The sequence below is a fragment of the Eubalaena glacialis genome, chromosome 5 (genome assembly GCF_028564815.1).
Source record: "Eubalaena glacialis isolate mEubGla1 chromosome 5, mEubGla1.1.hap2.+ XY, whole genome shotgun sequence".
NCBI classification, from domain to species: domain Eukaryota; kingdom Metazoa; phylum Chordata; class Mammalia; order Artiodactyla; family Balaenidae; genus Eubalaena; species Eubalaena glacialis.
This window is the reverse complement of record NC_083720.1, coordinates 34409719-34435159: the sequence shown is the minus strand read 5'-3', so window position 1 is coordinate 34435159 and position 25441 is coordinate 34409719. Positions and strand designations below refer to the sequence as shown.

The 25441-nt window shown below is 39.0% G+C and overlaps 1 protein-coding gene across 1 annotated transcript in view; it reads left to right on the top strand.

Moving 5' to 3' along the window:
- Positions 1 to 1893: 1893 nt before the first annotated feature.
- ARHGEF38 (Rho guanine nucleotide exchange factor 38) overlaps positions 1894 to 25441 on the top strand; it is a 145864-nt gene continuing 122316 nt past the window's right edge. Inside the window, exon 1 of the mRNA XM_061191193.1 lies at positions 1894 to 2089. Coding sequence (XP_061047176.1) covers positions 1894 to 2089 — 196 coding nt within the window. The remainder of the gene's footprint in view (positions 2090 to 25441) is intronic.

Below are 25441 nucleotides of genomic sequence, written 5' to 3'. Positions count from 1 at the left end.
TAACCCTTCTAATACCCACTTCCACAAGCAAACTTCAGTGCTTCTTCAACACAAAGTGCCACATTTATTGTAATATTTGTGTATTTCTTAACCATTTATCACATGTAAAACTGTGCTACCATTTTTTTTAGTTTTTTATCTTTTTTTAAAAAATGGATCACTGACAAAGTTTTTGAGTGCTCTAACCCTAACCCCATGTTTCCCATAAGTCCTGTATTTTTAATTGCACAATTTTGCAGTAGTACTATATTTAAGAGTATATGTCTGTGAGTAACCAGGCAAATACACACAAACATATCACATACATATATGTATATATAATATTAGAATACAATTGAGACATTTTTAATGTGAATCAAAAAAGCTGATTTTACATCTTCGCAGAGAATGTGTCTTGAAAAGCATTTATTAAATGTATTTGGGAGGGTTTGTTTAAAAAGAAAAGAGACTATCAATTATATTAAATACAAGCCATTCAATGTGCCAAGCTATATATAGATGTCTCTATAGTGGGTGAAGATTTGTCATTTATCTTCTAAGATAATTATGCAAATTGTATTCAGCCCACACATCCTGAGTTGGAAAAATTGTTTTTCCCTCTTTTTCCTCATTTATAAACCTTGTCTAACAAGAGTTAACCATGATTTAGAATGGGCAGCACAAAGCTAGATTTTGGCAGTCCCACTGCAATAAAAAAGAATCTATTTTCCTCCTCAGGGTCTCTCTTTTCTTTAACGAGGGCATACAAAACACTTGGCACATTCCCAGAGCTTCTGAGAATTTTCCCCTTGAGAAATCTCAGTAAATACGAGGAAAAACAACTTCAAAAAAACTAATGAAAGGCCCATCACTATTTGCCTTTCTACCCTCCTCCCCGCCCCCCAGGCCTTTCCACTGTCTAGAGTCCCTTCTCAGTTTCAAACATTTTCCCTCCGCTTATTTTCCCAAGGTGAGCTGCCTTTCTCGGGCACTCCATCTGTGAAAGGGTCAGGAAAAGATCTTACAGAAATCACACCCTGGCCCAGTGCTTATTTTCCCAAGGATCAGGACCCAGAAGGACGGGGTTGGGACTGAAAAGACTAATTTCAGCCTAGGGCAGCACGTGGAGAGCAAGAAATCGGAAAGGCTCCAGGCCTTTCCCTCCTCTCGCGCCTGCCGCCGGACCCCTCTCCAGTGTAAACCCTTGTTTCCTCAGGAATGCGGATCAGGGTTTGGCAAGTACGTTTTTAGCAAATAATCTCTGAATGTTCAGTGTTTAAAGGCGGAAGCATGACTTTGAGGGCGCGCAGTAATCCTTAAAAAAACGATTCTGTCCCCACTGTTGTGATGCAAATGCAAATTCTCATGGCTCCACACTAGCTCCGCGGTCACGTGTGGGTGACTCTAGCTGAGAGTCACACCCGAGCCCCGTCTGGCTCGAGGCAGCAGAACCGCAACGCAGTGTCCCAGCGCACCTGTACACACCCAGCGGCACACACTAAACCCGTAAGCCGCAGGGTACACACACGCGCGCTTCCCCTCCTCCCGCCTCACCTTGTTCACTTTCCTTTCCCCTGACTCCCAGCCCTCGGCCCACACAATGGGATTTTTGTTTGCTTCAGCAGCATGTTGCAGCGCAGTCCCTGCTTTGCCTAGCTCGGTGCGGCAGGTATCTCAGGTTAACAGGTGGCAGCTTCCCCTGTTGGATTCTAGGTATAAAAAAGAATGACCTCATAGGGGTGGAGCCCTGGGACTCCGTGGAGGTGGCAGCCACAGCTAGGTAACCCTGGAGTGAAGCCGGTTGTTTAGAAGGGGGCAGTTAATCTCCTCAGGCTGGTGGCTTTAACCTTTACCCTGAGGCCCTTTAGCAGCTAGCCATTGCCCGCTGGCCCCTAGAGCTGGTCTCTGCCTCCAATGGAGCCCAAAGGAGCCCCCGGGAAAGAAACTCTGGGCACCAGGAAAAAGAGTCTGCCCTTCACGAGGCCCAGGCTCTATATGCTGGAGAGAAGGAAGACTGACACTGTGGTTGAGAGCAGTGTCCCTGGGAACCACTCTGGTACCTTGACGAGGAGCCAGTCTCACAGGACCGAGTACAACCAGAAATTACAAGGTAACCTACAAGAAACCCATGGCCCCGGTTCCTGCACTCCCAGCTCTTTTCCTCTTACTCTTCCACTTGCAAAGGAAGCACTTAAGGCAGAGGAGAAAATCAAACATTACCTTCCTCTATAAGGAGGAAAGTAAGAAAATAAGAAAAATGAAAGTAAATGTAATTCACAAATTGTAGGAGAAATTTATTATGTCCTTCCACAGTTAAAAAGCCAATTCTGAATTATTCTTAATATTGTCATGTCTTTCTTTTCCTGCTACATCCCTCTTTCCTTCTCCCTCCTGCACCCAATTTAAGACGTGGGAAGCACTAGAAAGCAAATGATTTAGAAACCTACAAAAGATAGTTTATCTCAATAGACAGGTGTGAGATGTCACACCAGGAGATCTATCTAGGTAATTGTACTGAACTGTGATTGTGGTTATCTTAAAAAGGGGCCTGAAACTACAATCATGTCTGGGAAAATAAGGAATGTTATAGTCATCGGATAGTATAATAGGATTTCTTGAAAATCACATAGGTGTTCATTCCTTTAGAGTGAATCGAATAACATGCAAATATGGTAAGAGATGTTTAGCACGCTTGGATTGAATGACTGCTGAGGAAATAACTTCAGTTTATTTTGTGATGGTCGTAAGATAATTGGCACAGTTATTATAACATGTCCTGTTTCAGGCCCTGAATTGCTATCCCTTCCCATCCACCCTCTCTTTTACTTCTCCCTTTCTCTCAAAGGTCATTTGTTCTAGTAAACATCATTTTGACGTGGATGCTGTGCAATGTTTTAAGTAGCCACTGCAGCACCTGTTATGTGATCCCCCAGAACCTGTCTCTCCCACTTTGAGGCACACTGTGTTTAAGCTCTCATAATCCTACCATGAGCTGTCATTCCGGATTGAAAAACTACAATGAGGCTAGAGAGACCAATGGGACAAGCTTGTACTTAGAAGGTCTCTTTCCTCAAAAAATGTGCTTGGACTTAGTGATGCAAATTAATTAAATTAAGTAAGTTAAATGCATTTAAATTAAATCTTTAAAGATTCCTACTATGAGTTAATGCTTTTAAAAAATCCTGATAGCTCAGGATTAAAATGCAAAGTCAAGTCTTGTCCTTTAAGATTGTTTTTTTTTTTTAATGGGGACGGGGTATTATTTGAGCTTTGAAATTAATTTTCTCAAGGCCATGTATAAATTGGAAAAAATGCAAATTTTAAAGTCACGCATATTTGGTTTCCAATCCTGGCTCTTCAATTTACTATCTATAAGACTGAGTAAATCACTTAAAATTTCTGAGCTTCAGTTTCTCTATCTGTGAAAATAGGATAATGATACTTACCACACAGTGTTATTGGGAGAATGAAATTAGATAAGTACGTGAAACACCTAGAATATTGGCTGACACATGGCATGTGCTCCATAAATAGTAGTTATTTTTAATTTTAGGAATGATGGGTACCATAATGTTAGAACAGGACTTGCCTTGTGTTAGCCCAAATTTACTAATCTACTAATCTGTTTCAACTCTTTTCTGTCTTTTGATGAAGAGACCACAAATAAGAAATTCAGGAAAAGCCTACTGCTTTATCTCTAATAACATGTTTCTTCTTTCTGAGATTCACTAATTCAGCATCTTTTTGATCCAGATTTTCCATTAGTAAAATAAAAATGGGAATACTTTTTGCTATTCTCTTCCTAAACTTAGCTTAAAAAAAAATAAGTCTGTGGCCACAGAATACAGTAGATATTTGTTGGTTACTTTGCAGAAGACTTCAGGCTTCTTATGTACTCCACTGGATTTGTGGTTTTCCTGTGCTCTGTTGGATCCTGTCTCTGAAGGTGGAAGGAAAGACGCAGGAGTTAATCCATGGTCCTAGACCTGACTGTGCTGGAGAAAAATCATCAGGGAGCGTAGAGGAGCACATCAGAGCTGTAAAGATAGGCTGGCCTCCTGATAAGTAACATTTTAAAGATGTAACTCTTAATAAAGTCCAAGGCTGATACCTAATGCCTAATAGAGCTTTTAGTATGATTCTTCTGTAACTGGTTTGGCAACAATAGAAGGCATTTTCTCATTAATGTTGGAAGAAATCAGTTCTGTGGTTTGCACTCTCTCATCTATACTCTACCCATTATCATGCAGATGAGTCCTAAATCACCTTAAGAGGCTCTTTATTTTTGCAATGCCAAGAGTTTTTCCTCTGCCTACCTTGGAACTGGCAGTTCCCTGGGAGGCACTGAATAAAGACCTGAGCTGGTTAGAGCCCTCAGACAGATGGCCCCGAAGCAAAGCCATCGTGAGGTCACAGTGTGCTTTCCAATACTGGAAAGCAGCCTCAAATTATTTAGTTGGTTGTCCTTCAGTGCTGTGTTGCTATCTGAGTAATACAATTTACTGCTCTGTCTCTGGAAGCAAGTTCTCTAGGGTTCTGGGAAATGCTACATCGTTCTTCAGTGTCCCTGGGCTCACCTCTTAACTACACAGTTTATCTGTTTCATTCAAATTCTGACCTATGTCGCTTTAGTAGTGTGAATCCTAAGCTGTAATATTTTTTAAATGGTACAGGGAATGAGAGCTACTAAATTAAACAATAGAACATGATTCTAATGAGATTATCATAAAATCTTTGTAAAAGATTGTGATCACATCAATGTAGTCATTCCTACTAAGCCTCAAGTTGCACAATAATAGTTCAATGCTAGCTACAGTTAGTGGCATCCTTATTCCTTCAACAGGTTCGTTCAGTTAATTGGCGTTTATTGAATATGTTATACGGTGAGCAAAAAACAGAACATGTGCCAGGGATAACAACTACAAAATCATTAAGAAAAAGTGTCTGACCTTTACTCCAAAGGGGCCTGAAGTCTCGTAGGGAAAGATAAGACAGGTAAACAAATACAATAAAGGTGCAGGCTAGAGGTAGACATGGGATCAGGGCATCCGCAGAAGGAGGAAATGGTCTATTCAGGATTGTGCGGAGAGGTTGTCAGAAAACATTGTCGTTCAGAGATGATAAGTGGGGATGGGGTGGAGGTGCAGAATGGAGAGAGAAGGGTATTTTAACGTCTTCACTGGGCTTATCTCTGTTTGAAATTATGTTGTTTGTTTCCTTATTTATTGTCTATTATCGACCCATTTCCCCTCCCATCTCTCACGCCCACCCCCGCCAGCCCATGAAAGGCACCCTATCTTTCTCGTTAACTGTTCCATCTTTGCAATTGGAATCGTGCCCAGCACACATGAATAGGATTAGTGCCCTTATGAGACACGAGGGATCTTGCTCCCTCTCTCTGCTCCCTGCCATGTGAGGATTTAAAAAGTCCGACATCTGTCCACCAGGAAGGGGGTCCTTGCCAGCACCTTGAACTTTGATCTTGGACTTCTCAACTGCAAAAACTGTGAAAAACAAATGTTTGTTGTTTAAGCCACCCAGTGTATGGTATTTTTGTAACAGCAGCCCAAACCGACTAAGATAGTTGGTCAGTTACTTTTATCCTCTATGGCCACGCTAAGCTTCTGGTTAATTTTTTGGCCAATGCATATTTTTGCTAGTATCAGTTGAAAGAGTGAGAGTGGGTGGGTTAAATGTCCTCACAGCTGAAGATAACACAACAACAACAAAAATCACATCTCCAATTCATGTTAGGTCTGCGATGTTTTCTTTTTTGCAAAGGCTATCATATCATTTTCATTATGAAAGGATTGATTGGTTGTTTTTATGAAATCCTGAAATGTTCTCACTATGGTGACAATAAACGAACCACTCTCCTGCATGGACTTTATACGGAATAAGGTATTTTGCAGTATGAGGACAAATGGCTCAAAGACTAAGTTAGACTTGGTCAGATTATGGGAACAGTTAATTTGTAATGATTTTTAAGAATACAAACTAATCTGTAAGTGGGCAGTATGAGCTGCTAACACTGGAAGATTTGGTGAGTTTTGTTCAAGGGGTAATGAAGGGTGGAATAAAAGGAATTGTCCAGCTGTTCGTGCACGGTTCTCCCCTGGTGCTATGAGTCCTTTTTGTTCCTGCCTGTTCTTTGAGTACTGTAGAAAGTAACTCCTTCCCCTTTACCTGCCTTTAGTGAAATGGGAAGTACTTGGATCAGTAATGTGACTGTTAACAGTGTAAAGGCCCTGTTAAAGCTAAGTAACTCCCCTCTCATTGCATGCATAGACACCCAAAAGAAGCATGATATTTTACTTTCTTTATTTTCCAGTAAAGGTATTTTGCAGTTTTTAGAGGACACATTGGATCAAATAAAGTGAGTCCCAGAAATCAAGAAAGTTTGAGCTATTCCACTACTACCACATTGTGATGGGAAAATTTATTCCTTCCATATTTAACTGATGTACCTCTAGATATAACTTTTTTAAAGGTAGCAAACACAGCTTCTAATTCTATTTTTTGTCCATAAAAATGATGGGTTTATCAAAACACAAAATGAGAAATCAAGAGGGAGGGATGAGCGAATGGAAGAAAGGAAGGAGAGGAAGAGGGAGAGAGAAAATTCAGACGTGCTAAGCACAGATAGAAATGAACCTTAAAACAGTGATATAGTTGGAGAAAAGATGAGTGAGAGAAAAGCACTCAAGCTACGTTCATCTTTGCTTCTGTTGATACAGGAAAAGGGAAAACGGTCTTTTTATAGAATTACTTTTTCTTGATACCCTAATCATGTTAACTTCAGTATTTTTGTGGGTATTGATTTCCTGGTGATGGTGGATTATTGCAAGAATTGCTAAACTTGTCAGCAGTATCACCCAGAGCACCAGGCAAGACTTGGCTTCAGGTGGAGTTTTAGAGCGCCCCCTGTGGCCCCCTCTCCACCAAGCAGGTGAGGAGTCCTTGGGGCCAAGGTTCCTGGCTGCCTGGGATCCTTAACCTCATTTCTAGACTAAGTTCAGGGCATCTGGGACCATGGAATTTTCTGTTCAACAGGCCCTAATCATTGCCGCCAAGGCCTGTTGGGACCTCTTCCCAATCCCTTTCTCCTTAGGACAGACTGTGGTTGCTGGTGGGCACACCCTTTGGCTCCAGGGCCAGTTGATTATGGAGGTGTGTCTGGAGCTCGATCATGCTGGGGTGTTCACACCATGCCTACCAGGCCCTTTGTGGGTGGAGGAGCTGGTAGAGGGAAGGGTAGGGATACAGGCCTCATGACTGGGGAGAGGGATTGTGCCCAGGGCCTCCTGCTAAATTTTGGCATGAAACTCTGAGGGACCTGAGAGATCTAATCTTGAACTTGGCCTTCCAGATTGTTATGAAGGTATATTTATCAAGATGGAAGGATATAACATATTTTATTTAACAGTTTGCCAGCTTGACTTACAACTTTCAAATATGTAGATAAGGTATGCAGCCTCTGTTTATACACCTGCTCCAGGCCCAAAAAGGAGGCTACTTATGACTGTTATCTACGTTCAGGATATAGCCTTCCTTTTATACTAGGTTGTGGAAAGAGGAAAGGAAGGGAAGCGGAGGGAAGGAAAGACATCGTGACTGTCATCCGCCAGAAGCCGTGTCAGCCAGGGGCTTTCACACATTGTTGTTTGATCCCAACACCTTTACAGTTGGGGTTTTATAGTTGAAAAAATAGGTATATAAAGGAGAAATGACTTTCCCTCTACCCTCCTACATTCAATAGCTGGGCCTATGAACTAAACAAACAATAGGCAGCTTAACAGGAGAAAAAGTATACAAGGGTATTCATTTCGAATATTACATGCCTGGGAGCATCACAGGAAAAAAGAAGTGAATAACTCAAAACAGGTTAGGATTAGAGAGCTTATATACTATCTTAATAGGGGAAGGAGAGGAGAAATGTAGGCCACTTAGGGGAGAGCAAATAATTTTAGGAAAGATGAATGGGCCCTTAGAAGAATCACAGGGGTATGTAATAGTTGGTGACAAAGTCTGTCTGGCTGTGGTGTCACTTCTAGTCTCCTGTCCTGTGAGAGGAGTCAGTGTCCCCTGGTTGACAGTTGAGCTCCTTTTGGAGGATCTGTCTCTAGGCAGATAAGGGAGTGCAGAGAAAGCCTCTCCCTGCATTTGCTGCTTTTCAAGTGCTTTCAGCTCAAAATGATCAATGTACCAAAGTAACAAATTTGGGGGTGGCATGTCCTAAACTCCTTCAGGTGGTAGAGCTTGGATTTGATCATAGGTGCTTTAAATATTTGCAAAATTAAATGCATCTCATTCATTGACTTAGTAGGTATTTTATCTGTAGGGCATATTAGTAATGAGAAGTCAAAGCACTTTGAGGGTTGCAATGCATGTTTTGTGATATGATGACATTCCTCTGCTACTATGATAAAACTCGCTCTGCTAAATTTTTTACTTTGGAATTCATGTTCTTTCTGTGACATTATTGTGACGTACCTCTGCTGGTGTGTTGTTGCTGTTTAATAAAAGCTATCTTTTGGTTTAATTGTCAGGAAACAAAATTACAAAGTTAGGTTAAGCAAACCTGCCCTATTGTAATAGCTTAATCATCTCCATTTCCCACTTCCTTGGATAACTTGACACTACTTCCTTAATTTTATGCCTGTTGTCATTTATTGGTATCTCAATAAAACTTAACATGCATCCACAAAACTGAAAACCCTATTTTATAGCAATGGGTGGTGGTGATGGTGGTGTATACATTTGCAAATGAAAAGAATGGAATTATATACTGGAAACAAGTAGTTCCTTATCTAGGTAGGTGATATTCAATAGAATTCTATGAAGTCAGCCTAAATTGTGAGTCTTAAATGCAGCAGGAAAATAGAGTGTTATGATTAAAGCCTTTGTCCCAGGTTGTTCTGAACAATTTTTTTCTTGATTATTGAGTCAGAGAAGAAATGAATACTCTGTGATACCTGGACTGAGGCCCTTGAGAGCAAATATAATCTTGACTGTCTGACATCCAGCTCTTCCGTAAAGAAGAAAACCTAAAGGTCACGTCATCTAGCTGCTGCTCTAAGCATGCTGAACCATTGTACCCCTCACAGAAATTGTCTTTCCTGAATGCTTTTTAATGTTAGGTCTCCAGTGTCACTATAAAAGTTGGCACAGATTTCTGCTTCTGTCTTTGTTGTGAAATAGTTGATGAAGACATTGTTTACTTCTCTCAGTGCCATCCAGTTTTATTCAAGGAAAAACTTTGGCTCTTCTTAAGAATTAGAATATGTCACCTTTCCAGATAAAAACAAGCAATTTAGTGTATATATTTAGCTGCCTGAAACTTAGAGTCAGTTTTGTATCTAATGCCTGGCCTTTTATTAGCTACTTCCCCCCCACCCCCAAATTTTTTCCTCCAAATATCTGCAAGTATGGATTCTCATCACTGAGATCTCTGCTCACCTTCTGGGAGAGTCCTTCCTGACCATTCTACCTATAGCGGTGTAGGGGAGGAAAGACTTTTCCTTTCTCCTCTTAGGTTCTGTGGCTGGGACATGTGAGTAGAACTCACAAAAGACACAATAACAGGAGGAAAAGCATGCACATTTTATTTGATGTTAGTATTTGTACATGGCACAGAGGGTTTCATAGAAAGAAGCAAGAATCCCAAAGCCGTTAGACCCAGGGACTTATATATCGTTTTAACAAAGAGTGATAACTTGTGGAAATGTGGCAAGACAAAGGAAAAGGGGGTTTGAGCTAAGGGTATTAAACTGTGGAGAAGTGAACAGGAAACATATGGGGGAAACTAATGGAATATAAGGGTTATTTCAGTAAGATTTGTTTGTACAGACTCATCTTGATGTCAACTCCCCATCTCTGGTGATAAGAATTCCCTCCTCTTCCTGATACAGGGAGGGCAGAGAGCCCTTCCTGAATCTGCTGCATCTCAATTGCCTTCAGGTCAAAGTAATCAACATGCCAGAGAGGTATATTTTGGGATGGTATTTTCTAATCCCTTTCAGTGACCTTCATGCTACCTGTTGCTCCCTGGAATTATGCTGTTCTATTCTATTTTGCCCCTGTCTTCCACTTGAACATAATTTTCCTTGGGAGTAGAGAGTTAGTCTTATTTTAACACTTAAGCAGTACCTGGTATATGGTAGATACTCAGCTCAAAGACTACTTACTCAATGATTTAAAACTATTCAATGACTCATTATAACTATATTGATCTGTATCATTGGTATATTGGCTTTTACAATTCTGTCATTCCCATTTCCCCACTATTTAATTGGGGTCGATTTTTGAGTTAACTCCTCTAACTTCTTTTTCTGTAAACATAGAAAATATAAATAAATAAACTTAATTAAACAAGAAAATAGAATTTCTTGGCCAAAGAAAATGAAATCTCAGTTTTAATGAATTTATCCAAGAAGCATTTATCCAACAAGTTAATACCTGGTTAATACCAACCAGGTATTAACTAGATCCTGAGAATATTAAAGTAACCAGAAGTGAACCCAGCCTATGGAGTGAGACAGGCAGTGAACCAATAATTGTAGCAATAAGTGACTGAGGTAAGGCTGCAGTTTGGGTTCCTGGGTTGCAGATTCTGAGGTGGAAATTTGGGTGCAGGAGGTTTATTAGGGAATGTTCTTATGATCACCACCTGGGGAAGAGAAGGGATAGGCAGAAGATCCGGAGAAAGAGAGAGAGGTTGAGCTGTGATCTGGTCACAGTGAAAGCCTTAGCCAACTCTAAGGCAAGTTCTGAAGATGAGATGATCCTTTGGACTTGTCACAGTGCTGTGAAGAACCTGGGCCCTTATATCATCACCCTTCAGGTTATTGGATGGGGCCACCTTGGAAAGGGAGCATGACCTGAGAGGTGCCCTCATCTGAGATAATTCCTGAAAAGGAGCTGTCTGCTGGTGACACTCCCAGCAGTAGGGCAATAAGTCCTTTTTTTCCTGAAGGGAAACTGGTCAGCTCATCACAGCACTGACCCGAAATTAGTGGTTATTAATATATTAGAGACGCAAGTAAATCATATAGGAATTGTGATGAGAAGGAGCTTAATTGGACCTCTAAAATGTCAAAATAAGAGACACTGAAATCTGAATCTTGAAATCCAGTTTGGATTTTTTCTGGGGGGAAGAGGGCATTCCAGAAAGAGGGATTAAACATGTCCTAGTGCATGGAACAAGGTAATAAAATTGGTTTTCCTGTCTGGGGTTCATAGCTGAAAAAGATGACACTAACACCAACTAGCATCTGTACTAGGCATGTGGGTACATTACATCATTTCATGCTCTCAACAACTTTGCTAAGAAGTTATTGTCAAATATTTATAGATAATAAAATTAAGGTTACAAGAGGTGTAGACACTTGCCCAGCGTTACGCAACTAGTAAGCGGTAACGTCAGAGTTATACTGAGGTCTACTTGACTCCAAGGTCCATGCTTTTTCAACCACTATGCAGTCTCTGTTGTTCTAACCCCAGATTTTAGTAGTACCTCTTTTGTGGTTTGTTTTTAAGGAATAGGCTGACTTTGATACAATTTTGAACAATACTCCAAAACATCAAGATACCCTTAAATTCTACCAGCACGTTCACCTGCAATCTTAAAATCAACAGTGACCAGCAACTGCTTTCCAGTAGCTGTGTTATTTTATGCTTTTCAACAAAATGTTTTATGTGGAATGAAGTTAGAATGATATGCAATGGCAATGAATGAGGGGTACACTTAGATTCACTGGAACATTCCACTCTAAAAATACAAACCTAGTGACTTGAATTATCTAGTCTTTGAAACCTGCCCCTCCTCACTAACTATAGAGCACACAGCAGGAGGAGAATGTCTGATGGAAAACTGGGTCATAGTGTCAAACTATATTTCTCCTCTGCTTAATATTCCACAATGCTTTTCCATGTTCTCTAGCAGTAGTGTCCAAACAGAGGTACAGGCAGCCCAGACGGGGGTTTCAAGAAAATTCATTATGAAAGAAAATAATAAGTTAATCTTTTAGTCTTATCCTTTGAAAATATCTATTTTGTGTATTCTTTATCATGTATGTGATACATTAATACTACCCATGCATTGGAGGTACTTCCTCAAAACAGTTTAACTGACCCATGAACAAAACAGTCTGGGATGAAATTTTGACACATGCTACAACAGGGATGAATCTTGAAGACATGATGCTAACTGAAATAAGCCAGACACAAAAGTACAAGTATTATATGATTCCACTTAAAAGAGGTACCTGGAATAGTCAAATACATAGAGACAAAAAGTAGAATGGTGGTTGCCAGAGGCTGGGGGGAAAGGAGAGTAGGGAGTTAGTGTTTAATGGGTGCAGAGTTTCAGTTTGGGAAGATGTAAAAGTTCTGGAGATGGATGGTGGTGATGGGTGCACAACAACGTGAATGTACTTAAAGCTGAATTGTGCACTTAAAGATAGTTAACATGGTAAATTTTATGTTCTGTATATTTTACCATGATAAAAAAATTAATAAAGTTGGAGACCCCATGTTATAACATTAAAATGGGTATAAGCCCTCTCACACCATGACTCTATCTTTCCATCTCTGGCCTGAGGGACAGTTTTACTTCGGATTGTCTTGCCTTGACACCTGCTGTTTCCTCAGCCTGGAGTGTTCTCCCTCATCTTGGTTGTTTTATAACCGCCTATTTACCTTTTCAATTCTATCTTTCTGTTGTTACACCCAAAATATATTTGAGTGTCCCATCCTGTATACATTTCTCATATTCGTTATTCACATGCCAATGTCTCTTACATTTGGTTGAGCTTCTCGAGGACAGGAGCATTGGTATCATCAGCAGCTAGGGAAAGGATGGCCTGTACTCAATAATCCTGTTTGTTATGTAAATGAGTGGGTAAATGAATGAATTAATGAACAATAAATGGATGGTGTGGCAGTTGTGCAGTGAACATCCAAAATGGATACAGGAGATCCTTCCCCATAGTGGGCTCCCTTGAAGCCAGGTCCAAATCAAATCACTGACTTCAGGGTCACAGCTCCTGGTTATGGATCTAACTCAGACGAGGGAATTATTTATTAATTTTTGTCATACCGCATATTTATCTTCTTCATATTGTGTTTTCTTGGTCACCCTTTACAATTCTGTTCTCATTAGCAAGGGCATACAAAAATCAGACTTACCTCATCCTGGAGGATGTATATGTTATCTCTTGAAATGTAATCTTACATTTTTATAACCAGATTTAGATAAAGAAATTAAATTATTTTCATTCTGGGCTAAGTGAAGATTCTGAGTGATTTCCTCCTTTTTTTAATTAGCAAAATCTATACATCAAAAAATAGAAATAGTGTGCTTGAAAATAAATACTCTTCTAGAGTTTGACTTGTTTGTTAATGTCACACCAGTCAGACATTTAGAATGGACATTCTGTTACAACAGTGCTACTGTTTTTAAAATATTCAAAACAATGAAACATTTTTTTAAATAATGCAATTATAATCTCATAGAGTGTTTGCTTCTTTATTCTGAGCATTTCTGTGTAAAAGTGAAATATTAAATTAAAATGTGAAATTAGATTTCTTTTAATCAATAAATTCTTGGAAAACAAAGCCAATACTTCTCTGACAAAATTGAAGCTTCATTATATTGCAGTTGCAAATGAAATATTTTTATGTATTTGACATTTCACACAGAGAGTTTAATCAACATATAATTGTAGTTAAAATTTTCTTTCAATGAATTATAAATCAAATCAGATTTTGGATTGGGATAAACCTACCAGAGAAGCTAAGGTCCTGTATCTTTTCTTCTATACATTCTTATATGTATGTACAAATTAACAACAACAAAAAAAAAATCATACCAAACAAAACACTCAAACCACAATTTGATCTTATTTTCAAAATATTCTTCTCTATATTTATGTCTGTGTTCAAACCCTGATAACTTTTCCTACTCTCAGATTAGATCGTGTAGGAAGAGCCTTTTCATATACTCACTGGATGTACTATATGTATATATACTACACAATTACGTTTACTAACTATACAGGAATACTACATTTTCTTGTGCTTCACTTTACTGTTCTTTGCAGATATTCCATTTTTTACAAATTGAGGTTTTGTGGCAACCTTGTGTCAAGCTAGTCTATTGGCGCCATTTTTTCCAATAGCATTTGCTCACTTCATATCTCTGTATCACATTTCGGCAATTCTCACAAAGTAAATTATAATACTTTTTCATTATTCATTTGTTATGGTGAGCTGTGATGTTACTATTATAATTGTTTAGAGTGCCAGGAACTGCACCTATATAAGGTGGCAAACAATCTATAAATGTTGTATATTTTCTCATTGCTCCATCGACAGCCTGTTACCCTGTCTCGTTCCCTCTCCTCAGGCTTCCCTAATCCCTGAGACACAAGGATGTTGAATTTAGGCCAGTTAATAACCCTACAATGGCCTCTAAATGTTCAAGTGAAGGGAAGAGTCACACATCCCTCACATTAAATCAAAAGCTAGAAATGATTACACTTAGTGAAGAAGGCATGTCAAAACAAACTAGGCTTCTTACACCAAGCAGTAAGCCAAGTTTTGAATGCAAAGGAAAAGTTTTTGAAGGAAGTTAAAAGTGCTACTCCAGTAAACACATGAATGACAAGCAAGTGAAACAGCCTTAATGCTGAGATGGAGAAAGTTGTAGTGGTTTGGATAGAAGATCAAAACAGCCACAACATTCCCTTAAGCCAAAGCCTAATCAAGAGCAAGGCCCTAACTCTCTTCAATTCTGTGAACGCTGAGAGAGGTGAGAAAGCTGAAGAAGAAAAGTTGGAAACTAGCAGTGCTTGGTTAATGAGGTTTCAGGAAAAGTGCAAGGTGAAGCAGCAAGTGCTGATGTAGAAGCTGCAGCAAGTTATCTAGAAGATCTAGCTAAGATAATTAATGAAGGTGGCTACACTAAACAACAGATTTTCAATGCAGATGAAACAGCCTTCTATTGGAAGAAGATGCCATCTAGGACTTTCATAGCTAGAGAGGAGAAGTCAATGCCTGGCTTCAAAGCTTCAAAGGACAGGCTGACTTTCTTGTTAGGGGCTAATGTACCTGGTAGCTTTAACTTGAAACCAGTGCTCATTTGCCATTCCAAAAATCCCAGGGTCTTTAAGAATGATGCTCAGTTTACTCTTCCTATGTTCTACAAATGGAACAGCAAAACCTGGGTGACAGCACATTTGTTTACAACATGGTTTACTGAATATTTTAAGCCCACTGTTGAGAACTATTGCTCAGAAAAAACATTTCTTTCAAAATATGACTGCACATTGACAAGGCACCTGGTCACCCGAGAGCTCGGATGGAGGTGTACAATGAGATTGATGTTGTTTTCATGCCTGCTAACATAACTTTCATTCTGCAGCACATGGATCAAGGTATAATTTTGACTTCCAAGTCTTATTATTTAAGAAATACATTTCATAAGGCTATAGCTGCCATCAATAGCAATTCCTCTGATGGATTTGGGCAAAGTAAATGGAAAACCTCTGGAAAGGATTCACCATTCTAGATGCCAGTAAGAACATTTGTGATTCGTGGGAAGAAGTCAAAATATCAACACTAACAGGATTTTGGAAGGAGTTAATTCCAGCCCTCATGGATGACTTTGAGGGGTTTAAGACTTTAGCAGAGGAAGGAACTGCAGAGGTGGTAGAAATAGCAAGACAACTAGAATTAGAAGTTGAGGTTGAAGATGCGACTAAATCGCTTCAATCTCATGATAAAACTTCAACAGATGAGGAGATGCTTCTTATGGATGAGCAAAGAGAGTGGTTTCTTGAGATAGAAACTACTCTTGGTGAAGATGCTGTGAAGATTGTTGAAATTAGCATAAATGATTTAGAACATTACAAATGCTTAGTTGATAAAGCAGCAGCAGGGTTGCAGAGATTAACTCCAATTTTGAAAGAAATTCTACAGTGGGTAAAATGCTACCAAACAGCCTTGCATGCTAAAGAGAAATCTTTCATGAAAGAAAGCATCAAACAATGTGGCAACCTTCATCATTGTCTTATTTTAAGAAATTGCCAGGCCTGGTAGCAGTTTCCTTCAGAGCAGGTAGTGACTGCTCCTTGGGAAGCAAAGAGGAGGCCCAGGCTGTGTGGCCATGCTTGGGCGTGCACAACCCAAAGTTCTTTGTTTAGAGTCAGTGATATTTTAAGACTGGAGGAAGACCCAGAGAAATTAAATGACTTACCCGAGGCCAGAGGGAAAGTAAAAAGGAAGCCTAGACTTGGCCCCAAGTCTTCAAATAGAGTACGCTTGCCATTATATCACACTGACCCTCAGGCTTCTGAAGCAGTAAGATGGCAGAGTAGAAGGATTTGAGCTCACCTCCTCTCATGAAAACACCAAAATCATAACTAAGTGCTGAACAACCATCAACAAAAAAGACTTGAACCTACCAAAAAAGATATTCTACACACAGAGACAAAGAAGAAGCCACAATGACATGGTAGCAGGGGCACTTTCACAATTTAATCAAATCCCATATCTGCTGAGTGGGTGACCCACAAACTGGAAAATAATTACATCACAGAGGTTCCCCCACAGGAGTGAGAGTTCTGAGCACCATGTCAGGCTCCCCAGCCTGGGGGTCTGGCATTGGGAGGAGGAGCCCCCAGAACATTTGGCTTTGAAGGCCAACAAGGCTTAAGTGTAGGAGTTCCACAGAACTGGGGGAAGCAGAGACTCCACCCCTGGAGGGCTCACACAAGCTTTCACATGCACTGGGACCAAGGGCAAAGCAGTGACTCCATAGGATCCTGGGCCAGACCTACCTGTGGGTCTTGGAGGGTCTCCTGGGGAGACAGGGGTCAACTGTGGCTCACTGTGAGGGCAAGGACTGGTGGCAGATACCCCAGGGAATACTCATTGACATGAGCTCTCCTGGAGGTTGCCATTTTGGCACCAAGACCTGGCCCCACCCAACAGCCTGCAGGCTCCAGTGCTGGGATGCTTCAGGCCAAACAACCAACAGGGTGGGAACACAGCCCCACCCATCAGCAGACAGGTTGCCTAAAGTCTTCCTGAATTAACAGCTGCCAATAAACACACTCCTTGACACAGCTCCACCCACCGGTGAGCAGGTACCAGTCCCTCCCACCAGGAGCCTGCACAAATCCCCAGACCAACCTCACCCACAAGGGGGCAGACACGAGAATCAAGAAGGATTACAATCCTGCAGCCTGAAGAATGGAGACCACAAACACAGAAAGGTAGACAAAGTGAGACAGCAGAGAAATATGCTCCAGATGAAGGAACAAGATAAAATCCCAGAGGAACAACTAAGTGAAGTAGAGACAGGCAATCCGCCTGAAAAAGAATTCAGAGTAATGATAGTAATGATGATCCAAAATCTTGGAAAAAGAATGGAAGCACAGACCAAGAGGATATAAGAAATGTTTTATAAAGAGCTAGAAGATTTAAAGAACAAACAAACAGAGATGAAAAACACAATACCTGAAATGAAAAATGCACTAGAAAGAATCAGTAGCAGAATAAATGAGGCAGAAGAACGAATAAGTGAGCTGGAAGACAGATTGGTGGAAATCACTACTATGGAGCAGAATAATGAAAAAAGAATGAAAAGAGATGAGGACAGTCTGAGACCTCTGGGACAACATTAAACACACCAACACTCACATTATAGGGGTCCACGAAGGAGAAGAGAGAAGGAAAGGGCCTGAGAAAATATTTGAAGAGATAATAGCCAGAAACTTCCCTAACATGGGAAAGGAAACACTCACTCAAGTCCAGGAAGTGCAGAGAGTCCCATATAGGATAAACCCAAGAAGGAATATACCAAGACACATGTTAATCAAACTGGCAAAAATTAAAGACAAAGAGAAAACATTAAAAGCAGCAAAGGAAAAGCAACAAATAACATAAAAGGGAATCCCCATAAGGTTATCAGCTGATTTTTCAGCAGAAACTCTTCAGGCCAGAAGGGAGTGGCATGATATATTTCAAGTGATGAAAGGGAATAACCTACAACCAAGAATACTCTACCAGCAAGGCTCTCATTCAGATTTGACAGAGAAATCAAAACTTTACACACAAGCAAAGGCTAAGAGAATTCAGCAGCACCAAACCAGCTTTATACCAAATGCTAAAGGAATTTCTCTAGATGGAAAAGAAATGGCCACAACTAGAAGCAAAAAAATTACAAATGGGAAAGCTCACCAGTAAAGGCAATCATACAGTAAAGGCAGGAAATCATCCACACACAAGTATGACAACAAAACCAGCAATTGTGAGAAGAGGAGAGTACAAATGCAGGATATTGGAAGTGCATTTGAAATTAAGAGACCAGCAAATTAAAACAACCTTGTATATAAATATAGACTACTATACCAAAACCTCATGGTAACCACAAACCAAAATTTACAATAGATACACACACAAAAAAGAAAAACAATCCAAACACAACACTAAAAATAGTCGTCAAATCACAAGAGAAGAGAACAAAAGAGGAAGGGAAGAAAAAAAGACCTACAAAACCAAATCCAAAACAATTAACAAAATGGCAATAAGAACATACATATTGAAAATTACCTTAAACATAAAATGATTAAATGCTCCAACCAAGACAAAGACTGGCTGAATGGATACAAAAACAAGATCTGTATATATGCTGTCTACAAGAGACCCACTTCAGATCTAAGGACAAATAGAGACTGAAAGTGAGGGGATGGAAAAAGTATTCCATGCAATGGAAATCAAAAGAAAGCTGGAGTAGCAATACTCATATCAGACAAAATAGACTTTAAAATAAGGACTATTACAAGAGACAAAGAAGGACACTACATAATGATCAAGGGAATCAACCCAAGAAGAAGATGTAACAATTGTAAATATATATGCACCTAACATAGGAGCACCTCAATATATAAGGCAAATGCTAACAGCCATAAAAGGAGAAATCAACAGTAACACTATAATAGTGAGGGACTTTAACACCCCACTTACATCAATGGACAGCTGATCCAGACAGAAAATGAATAAGGAAACACAGGCCTGAAATTACGCATTAGACCAGATAGTCTTATTGATAGTTATAGAGCATTCCATCCAAAAGCAGCAGAATACATATTCTTCGTAAGTGCACACAGAACATTCTCCAGGATGGATCACACGCTGGTTTATAAAGCAACCCTTGATAAATTTAAGAAAACTGAAATCACAACAAGCAACTTTTCTTACCACAACGCTATGAGATTAGAAATCAGCTATAAGAAAAAAACCTGTAAAAAACACAAATATGTGGAGGCTAAATAATATGTTACTAAACAACCAATGGATCACTGAAAAAATCAAAGAGGAAATTAAAAAAATACCTAGAGACAAATGAAAATGAAAACACGACAAACCGAAACCTATGGGAGGTAGCAAAAGCAGTTCTAAGAGGGGAGTTTATAGCAATACAATCTTACCTCAGGAAACAAGAAAAATCTCAAATAAACAACCTAACTTTATCCCTGAAACAACTAGAGAAAGAAGAACAAGCAAAACCCAAAGTTAGTAGAAGGAAAGAAATCATAAAGATCAGAGCAGAAATAAATGAAAAAGAAATGACGGAAACAATAGAAAAGACCAATGAAACTAAAAGCTGGTTCTTTGAAAAGATAAACAAAATGGGTAAACCTTTAGCAAGCCTCATCAAGAAAAAAGGGAGAGGACTCAAATCAATAAAATTAAAAATGAAAAAGAAGTTACAACTGACACCACAGAAATACAAAGGATCATAAGAGACTACTACAAGTGACTCTATGCCAATAAAAAGGACAACCTGGAAGAAATGGACAAATTCTTAGAAAGGTACAATCTCCCAGACTGAACCAGGAAGAAATAGAAAATATGAACAGACCTATCACAAGTACTGAAATTGAGACTGTGATTTAAAAACTCCCAACAAACAGAAGTCCAGGACCAGATGGCTTCACAGGCGAATTCTATCAAACATTTAGAGACAAGTTGACACGTATCCTCTGAAACTATTCCAAAAAATTGCAGAGGAAGGAATACCCCCAAACTCATTCTATGAGGCCACCATCACCCTAATACCAAAACCAGACAAAGATACCTCAAAAAAAGAAAATTACAGGCCAATATCACTGATGAACATAGACACAAAAATCCTCAGCAAAATACTAGCAAACTGAATTCAACAATACATTGAAAGGATCATAGACCATGACCAAGTGGGATTTATCCCAGAGTGCAAGGATTTTTCAATATATGCAAATCAATCAGTGTGATACACCACATTAACAAATTGAAGAATAAAAACCATATGATCATCTCAATAGATGCAGAAAAAGCTTTTGACAAAATTCAACACCAATTTATGACAAAAACTCTTGAGAAAGTGGGCATAAAGGAAACCTACTTCAACATAATAAAGGCCATATATGACAAATCCACAGCTAACATCATACTCAATGGTGAAAAGCTGAAAGCACTTCCTCTAAGATCAGAAACAAGACAAGGATGCCCACTCTCAACACGTTTATTCAACATAGTTTTGGGAGTCCTGGTAATGGCAATCAGAGAAGAAAAAGAAATGAAAGGAATCCAAATTGGAAAAGAAGAAGTTAAACTGTCACCGTTTGCAGATGACATGATACTATACATAGAAAATCCTGAAGATGCTACCAGAAAGCTACTAGAGCTCATCAGTGAATTCGGTAAAGTTGCAGGTTACAAAACTAATACACAGAAATCTCTTGCATTTCTATACACTAACAACATAAGATCAGAAATAAAAATTAAGGAAACAATACCATTTCCCATCTCATTAAAAAGAATAAAATACCTAGGAATAAACCTACCCAAGGAGGCAAAAGACCTGTACTCCGAAAACTATAAGATGCTGATGAAAGAAATCAAAGATGACACAAACAGATGGAAAGATATACCATGTTCTTGGATTGGAAGAATCAATATTGTCAAAATAACTACACTACCCAAGGCAATCTACAGATTCAATGCAATCCCTATCAAATTACCAAAGGCATTTTTCACAGAACTAGAACAAAAAATTTTTTAATTTGTATGGAAACACAAAAGACCCTGAATAGCAAAAGCAATCCTGAGAAAGAAAAACGGAGCTGGAGGAATCATGATCCCTGACTTCAGACTATTCTACAAAGCTACTAGTCATCAAAACAGTATGGTCCTGGCACAAAACAGAAATATAGACCAATGGAACAGGATAGAAAGCCCAGAAATAAACCCACGCACCCATGGTCAATTAATCTATGACAAAGGAGGCAAGACCATACAATGGAGAAAAGACAGTCTCTTCAGTAAGTGGTGCTGGGAAAACTGGACAGCTACATGTAAAAGAATGAAATTAGAACACTCCCTAACACCATACACAAAAATAAACTCAAAATGGATTAAAGACCTAAATGTAAGACAGGATAATATAAAACTCTTAGAGGAAAGCATAGGCAGAACACTCCTTGACATAATTGCAGGAAGATCTTTTTGGACCCACCTCCTAGAGTAATGAAAATAAAAACAAAAATAAACAAATGGGACCTAATGAAACTGAAAAGCTTTTGCACAGCAAAGGAAATCATAAACAAAATGAAAAGACAACCCTCAGAATGGGAGAAAACATTTGCAAATGCAGCAACTGACAAGGGATTAATCTCCAAAATATACAAACAGCTCATGCATCTCAATAGCAAAAAAACCAAACAACCCAATCAAAAAAGGGCAAAAGATCTATATAGACATTTCTCCTAAGAAGACAGACAGCTAAAAAGCACATGAAAAGATGTTCAAAATCACTAATTATTAGAGAAATGCAAATCAAAACTACAATGAGGTATCACCTCACACCAGCCAGAATGGCCATAATCAAAAAGTCTACAAACAATAAATGCTGGAGAGGGTGTGGAGAAAAGAGAACCCTCTTGCACTCCTGGTGGGAATGTAAATTGATACAGCCACTATGGAGAACAGTATGGAGGTTCCTTTAAAAAAACTAAATATATAGCTACCATATGATCCAACAATCCCACTCCTGAGCATATATCTGGACAAAACTCTAGTTTGAAAAGATACAGGCACCCCTATGTTCATAGCAGCACTAGTTACAATAGCCAACACATGGAAGCAACCTAAATGTCCATTGACAGATGAATGGATAAAGAAGATGTGGTACATACATATATAATGGAATATTACTCAGACATAAAAAGAATGAAATAATGCCATTTGCAACAAGGTGGATGGACCTAGAGATTATTATATTATACTAAGTGAAGTAAGTCAGACAGAGAAAGATAAATATCATATGATACACTTATATGTGGAATATAAAAAAGTGATACAAAAGAACTTATTTACAAAACAGAAATAGACTCACAGACTTAGAAAACAAACTTATGGTTACCAAAGGGGAAAGATGGGGGGGGGAGAATAAATTGGGAGTTTGGGATGGACATATCCACACTACTATACTTAAAATAGATAACCAACAAGGACCTGCTGTATAGCACAGCATACTCAATATTTTGTAATAACCTATAAGGGAAAAGAATCTGAAAAAGTAGATGTATATATGTATGTATAACTGAATCAGTTTGCTGAAACTAACACGACATTGTAAATCAACTATACTCCAATAAAAAATAAATTTTAAAAAAAGGAATTTTTAAAAATTCCAGTCTTCAGCAACCACCACGCTGATCTGTCAGCAGCTACCAACATCAAGGCAAGACCATCCACAGCGAAAGGATTATGACCCACTGAAGGCTCAGATGATGATCAGCATTTTTTAGCAATAAAGTATTTTAAAATTATGGTATGTACATTGTTTTTTTAGACATAATGGTATTGCACACATAAGAGACTATAGCATAACATAAGCATAACTTTTATATGTACTGGGAAATGAAAAAATTCATGACTACCTTTATTGCAGTGGTCTGGAACTGAACCTACAATATCTCTGAGGTATGCCTGTATACATATATAATGCTGCACTGATCACTGCTTTGTATATGCTGCTTGGAACCTGTGGCCTGCAATAATTAAGTTGCATTAAAAGAGTCTGTTTCAATTGGTTGTGAAGAAAGGCAACCTTCTCATTTGTCTAAAATATTTACAAATTGGAGCATGGTGTACTCTATATCTAAACCAGCATAAAGATTTTGGCAATAAAAAGAGAGGAAAAAAGCAATGACACCCATAATTTGTCCACAAATTACCTTAAAATTATCTTTATCCCCAATTCATGCGTGATTAGCACACATATAGTTTTTTAAAAAGGCAAGATGGGATTAGTCCCCATTCTCAGACCTTATTTCCTTCTTTCCAGGGTTCTGCTCAAAAGTCCCCTTATTAGTGAGGCTTCCTCTGACTTCTCTCTATGCCGGAATAACCACTACCCACCAGCTGGTTTATTTTCTTTCATAGTGCCTTACCACGTTCTGGCATGCTACATATTTCTTTATTAATTGGTTTTTTGTTTCTCTTCCATCACTAAAATGTTCCATAAGAGATGATGTTTCTCTCAGTTTTTTCATTGCTGTATTGACATTACCTACAAAACGATTTCTCAACATTTGCACCACTTACATTTTGGGCTAGATAATTCTTTGTTGCGGGGTGTTGCCCTTTGCATTGTAGAATACCAGCAGCATCCCTCACCTCTACCCACTAGATGCCAATAGCACCTTCATCCCCTAATGGTGACAACCATAAATGACTCCAAACATTATCAAATATCCCAGGCAGACGGTGGGGGGAGGCAAAATTTGGGATTGAAAACCACTGATCTAAAACAATGCCTGGCACAATGAGCACTAAATAAATATTTGTTGAATGAACAAACAAATGGATAAAATCAGTATATCTCATCCAGTCAAAAGTTTTCCTTCTCAGCAATAGAACAATTACAACAGAAAAATTAAATACAGAGAGGACTTTCCCAAGTAAAGTTCCGTTTCTATTCAGGGCTTAAAAATTGTCCTCTTTTACTTGTCTTCTCCTGCTAAAGACTTTAAATAAAGACATTTCCAGAAAGTACCCATTTATTTAGCCTCTAATTGTTTTGGCTGCCCTATGCTAATCACCAAAGGAGCCTATAAATTCAAACCAATGCCACTTAAGCATTTTTCAAGCCAGGTAAGTTTTGTTGAGTTCCCTTTTGAAATCCACTTCTCTGCTTTCTGTAGCAATTAGCAGTCAGAGGAAATAAATCACATGCCCTTCGAATGAGGATACAATATTTCCCTGCCCCAATGTTTGAGCTTTCAAATTCAGAGCAGTGGAGAGTCTGTGCCTCCATATTTTCACTTAATACTTAAGACTGGCTCCTCTCCAACACCTGCCTGACATGCAATTATTCTTAACCTATTTCACAGAAGGCCAGTTCCATTCATCTTTCTGTGGATCAGATTTCCACTGAAACTGATAAAAGATTTTACTGTGTGAAACTAAATCTGTAGGGTTCAATGCAATGCTAAGCCAAGGGTTTTGAGGTTTATGGGGGCAGATATGACATACAGCATGGAGGGGGACAAAAGAACATGTTTAATCATATTGGGGGTTTGGTAATGATCTATTTGAAGTAAAACCCTAGGTAGAATTATAGGTGGGTGTTTGCACTATATGAGTACAAAGGGGATTGGACGGCAGGGATGATGGTCAGAAAATCTGAACTCAATTTCTGACTCTGTTATTTAAGGTAAAATACTTACCTTCTCTAGAAATTAGCTTCCTTCTCTATATAATGAGATAGAATTGGACAGACTTTATCACCTTATCTCCCTTACCTGTTCTTTCTCCATTGTTCCCTATTTCTTTAAATGACACCACTGTCCCATTAATAGTGAGAAATCTGAGAGTCAACTTTGACTTTTCTTCTCCTTTACCCCTACACTGATTGCTTACCAGTTCATGACAGTTTCATCTCCTAAATTTCTCTTGATCTGTTCAGTTCTCTCTGTCCTATTGGCAACTAGATAAAGCTTAATTGCCTCTATCTCTCCCATAGCAACTAGACCCTCTCGGTTCATGGCCACTTTCCTGTCTCCTTGCCTTCATCCTTGCTCTCCACCCTCTTCCTCGAAACCTGGTTCTACTGAGGCCAAAGTGATCTTATGAAGAGAATTTGATCATGTCACTCACGTGGAGATATGGGGATATATGTATATTTATAGCTGATTCCCTTCGTTATCAAGCAGAAACTAACACACCACTGTAAAGCAATTATACTCCAATAAAGATGTTAAAACAACAAACAAAAAAATGGCTCCCTGATTTCCCATTCTTCTTAAAAACTCCAGATTCCTTAACAAGGCCTTCAAGATCTGTCTCCTGATCATTTCTCTAGACTCATCTCCTTACCGCATTCTTTAACATTTGTATTTTCATGATG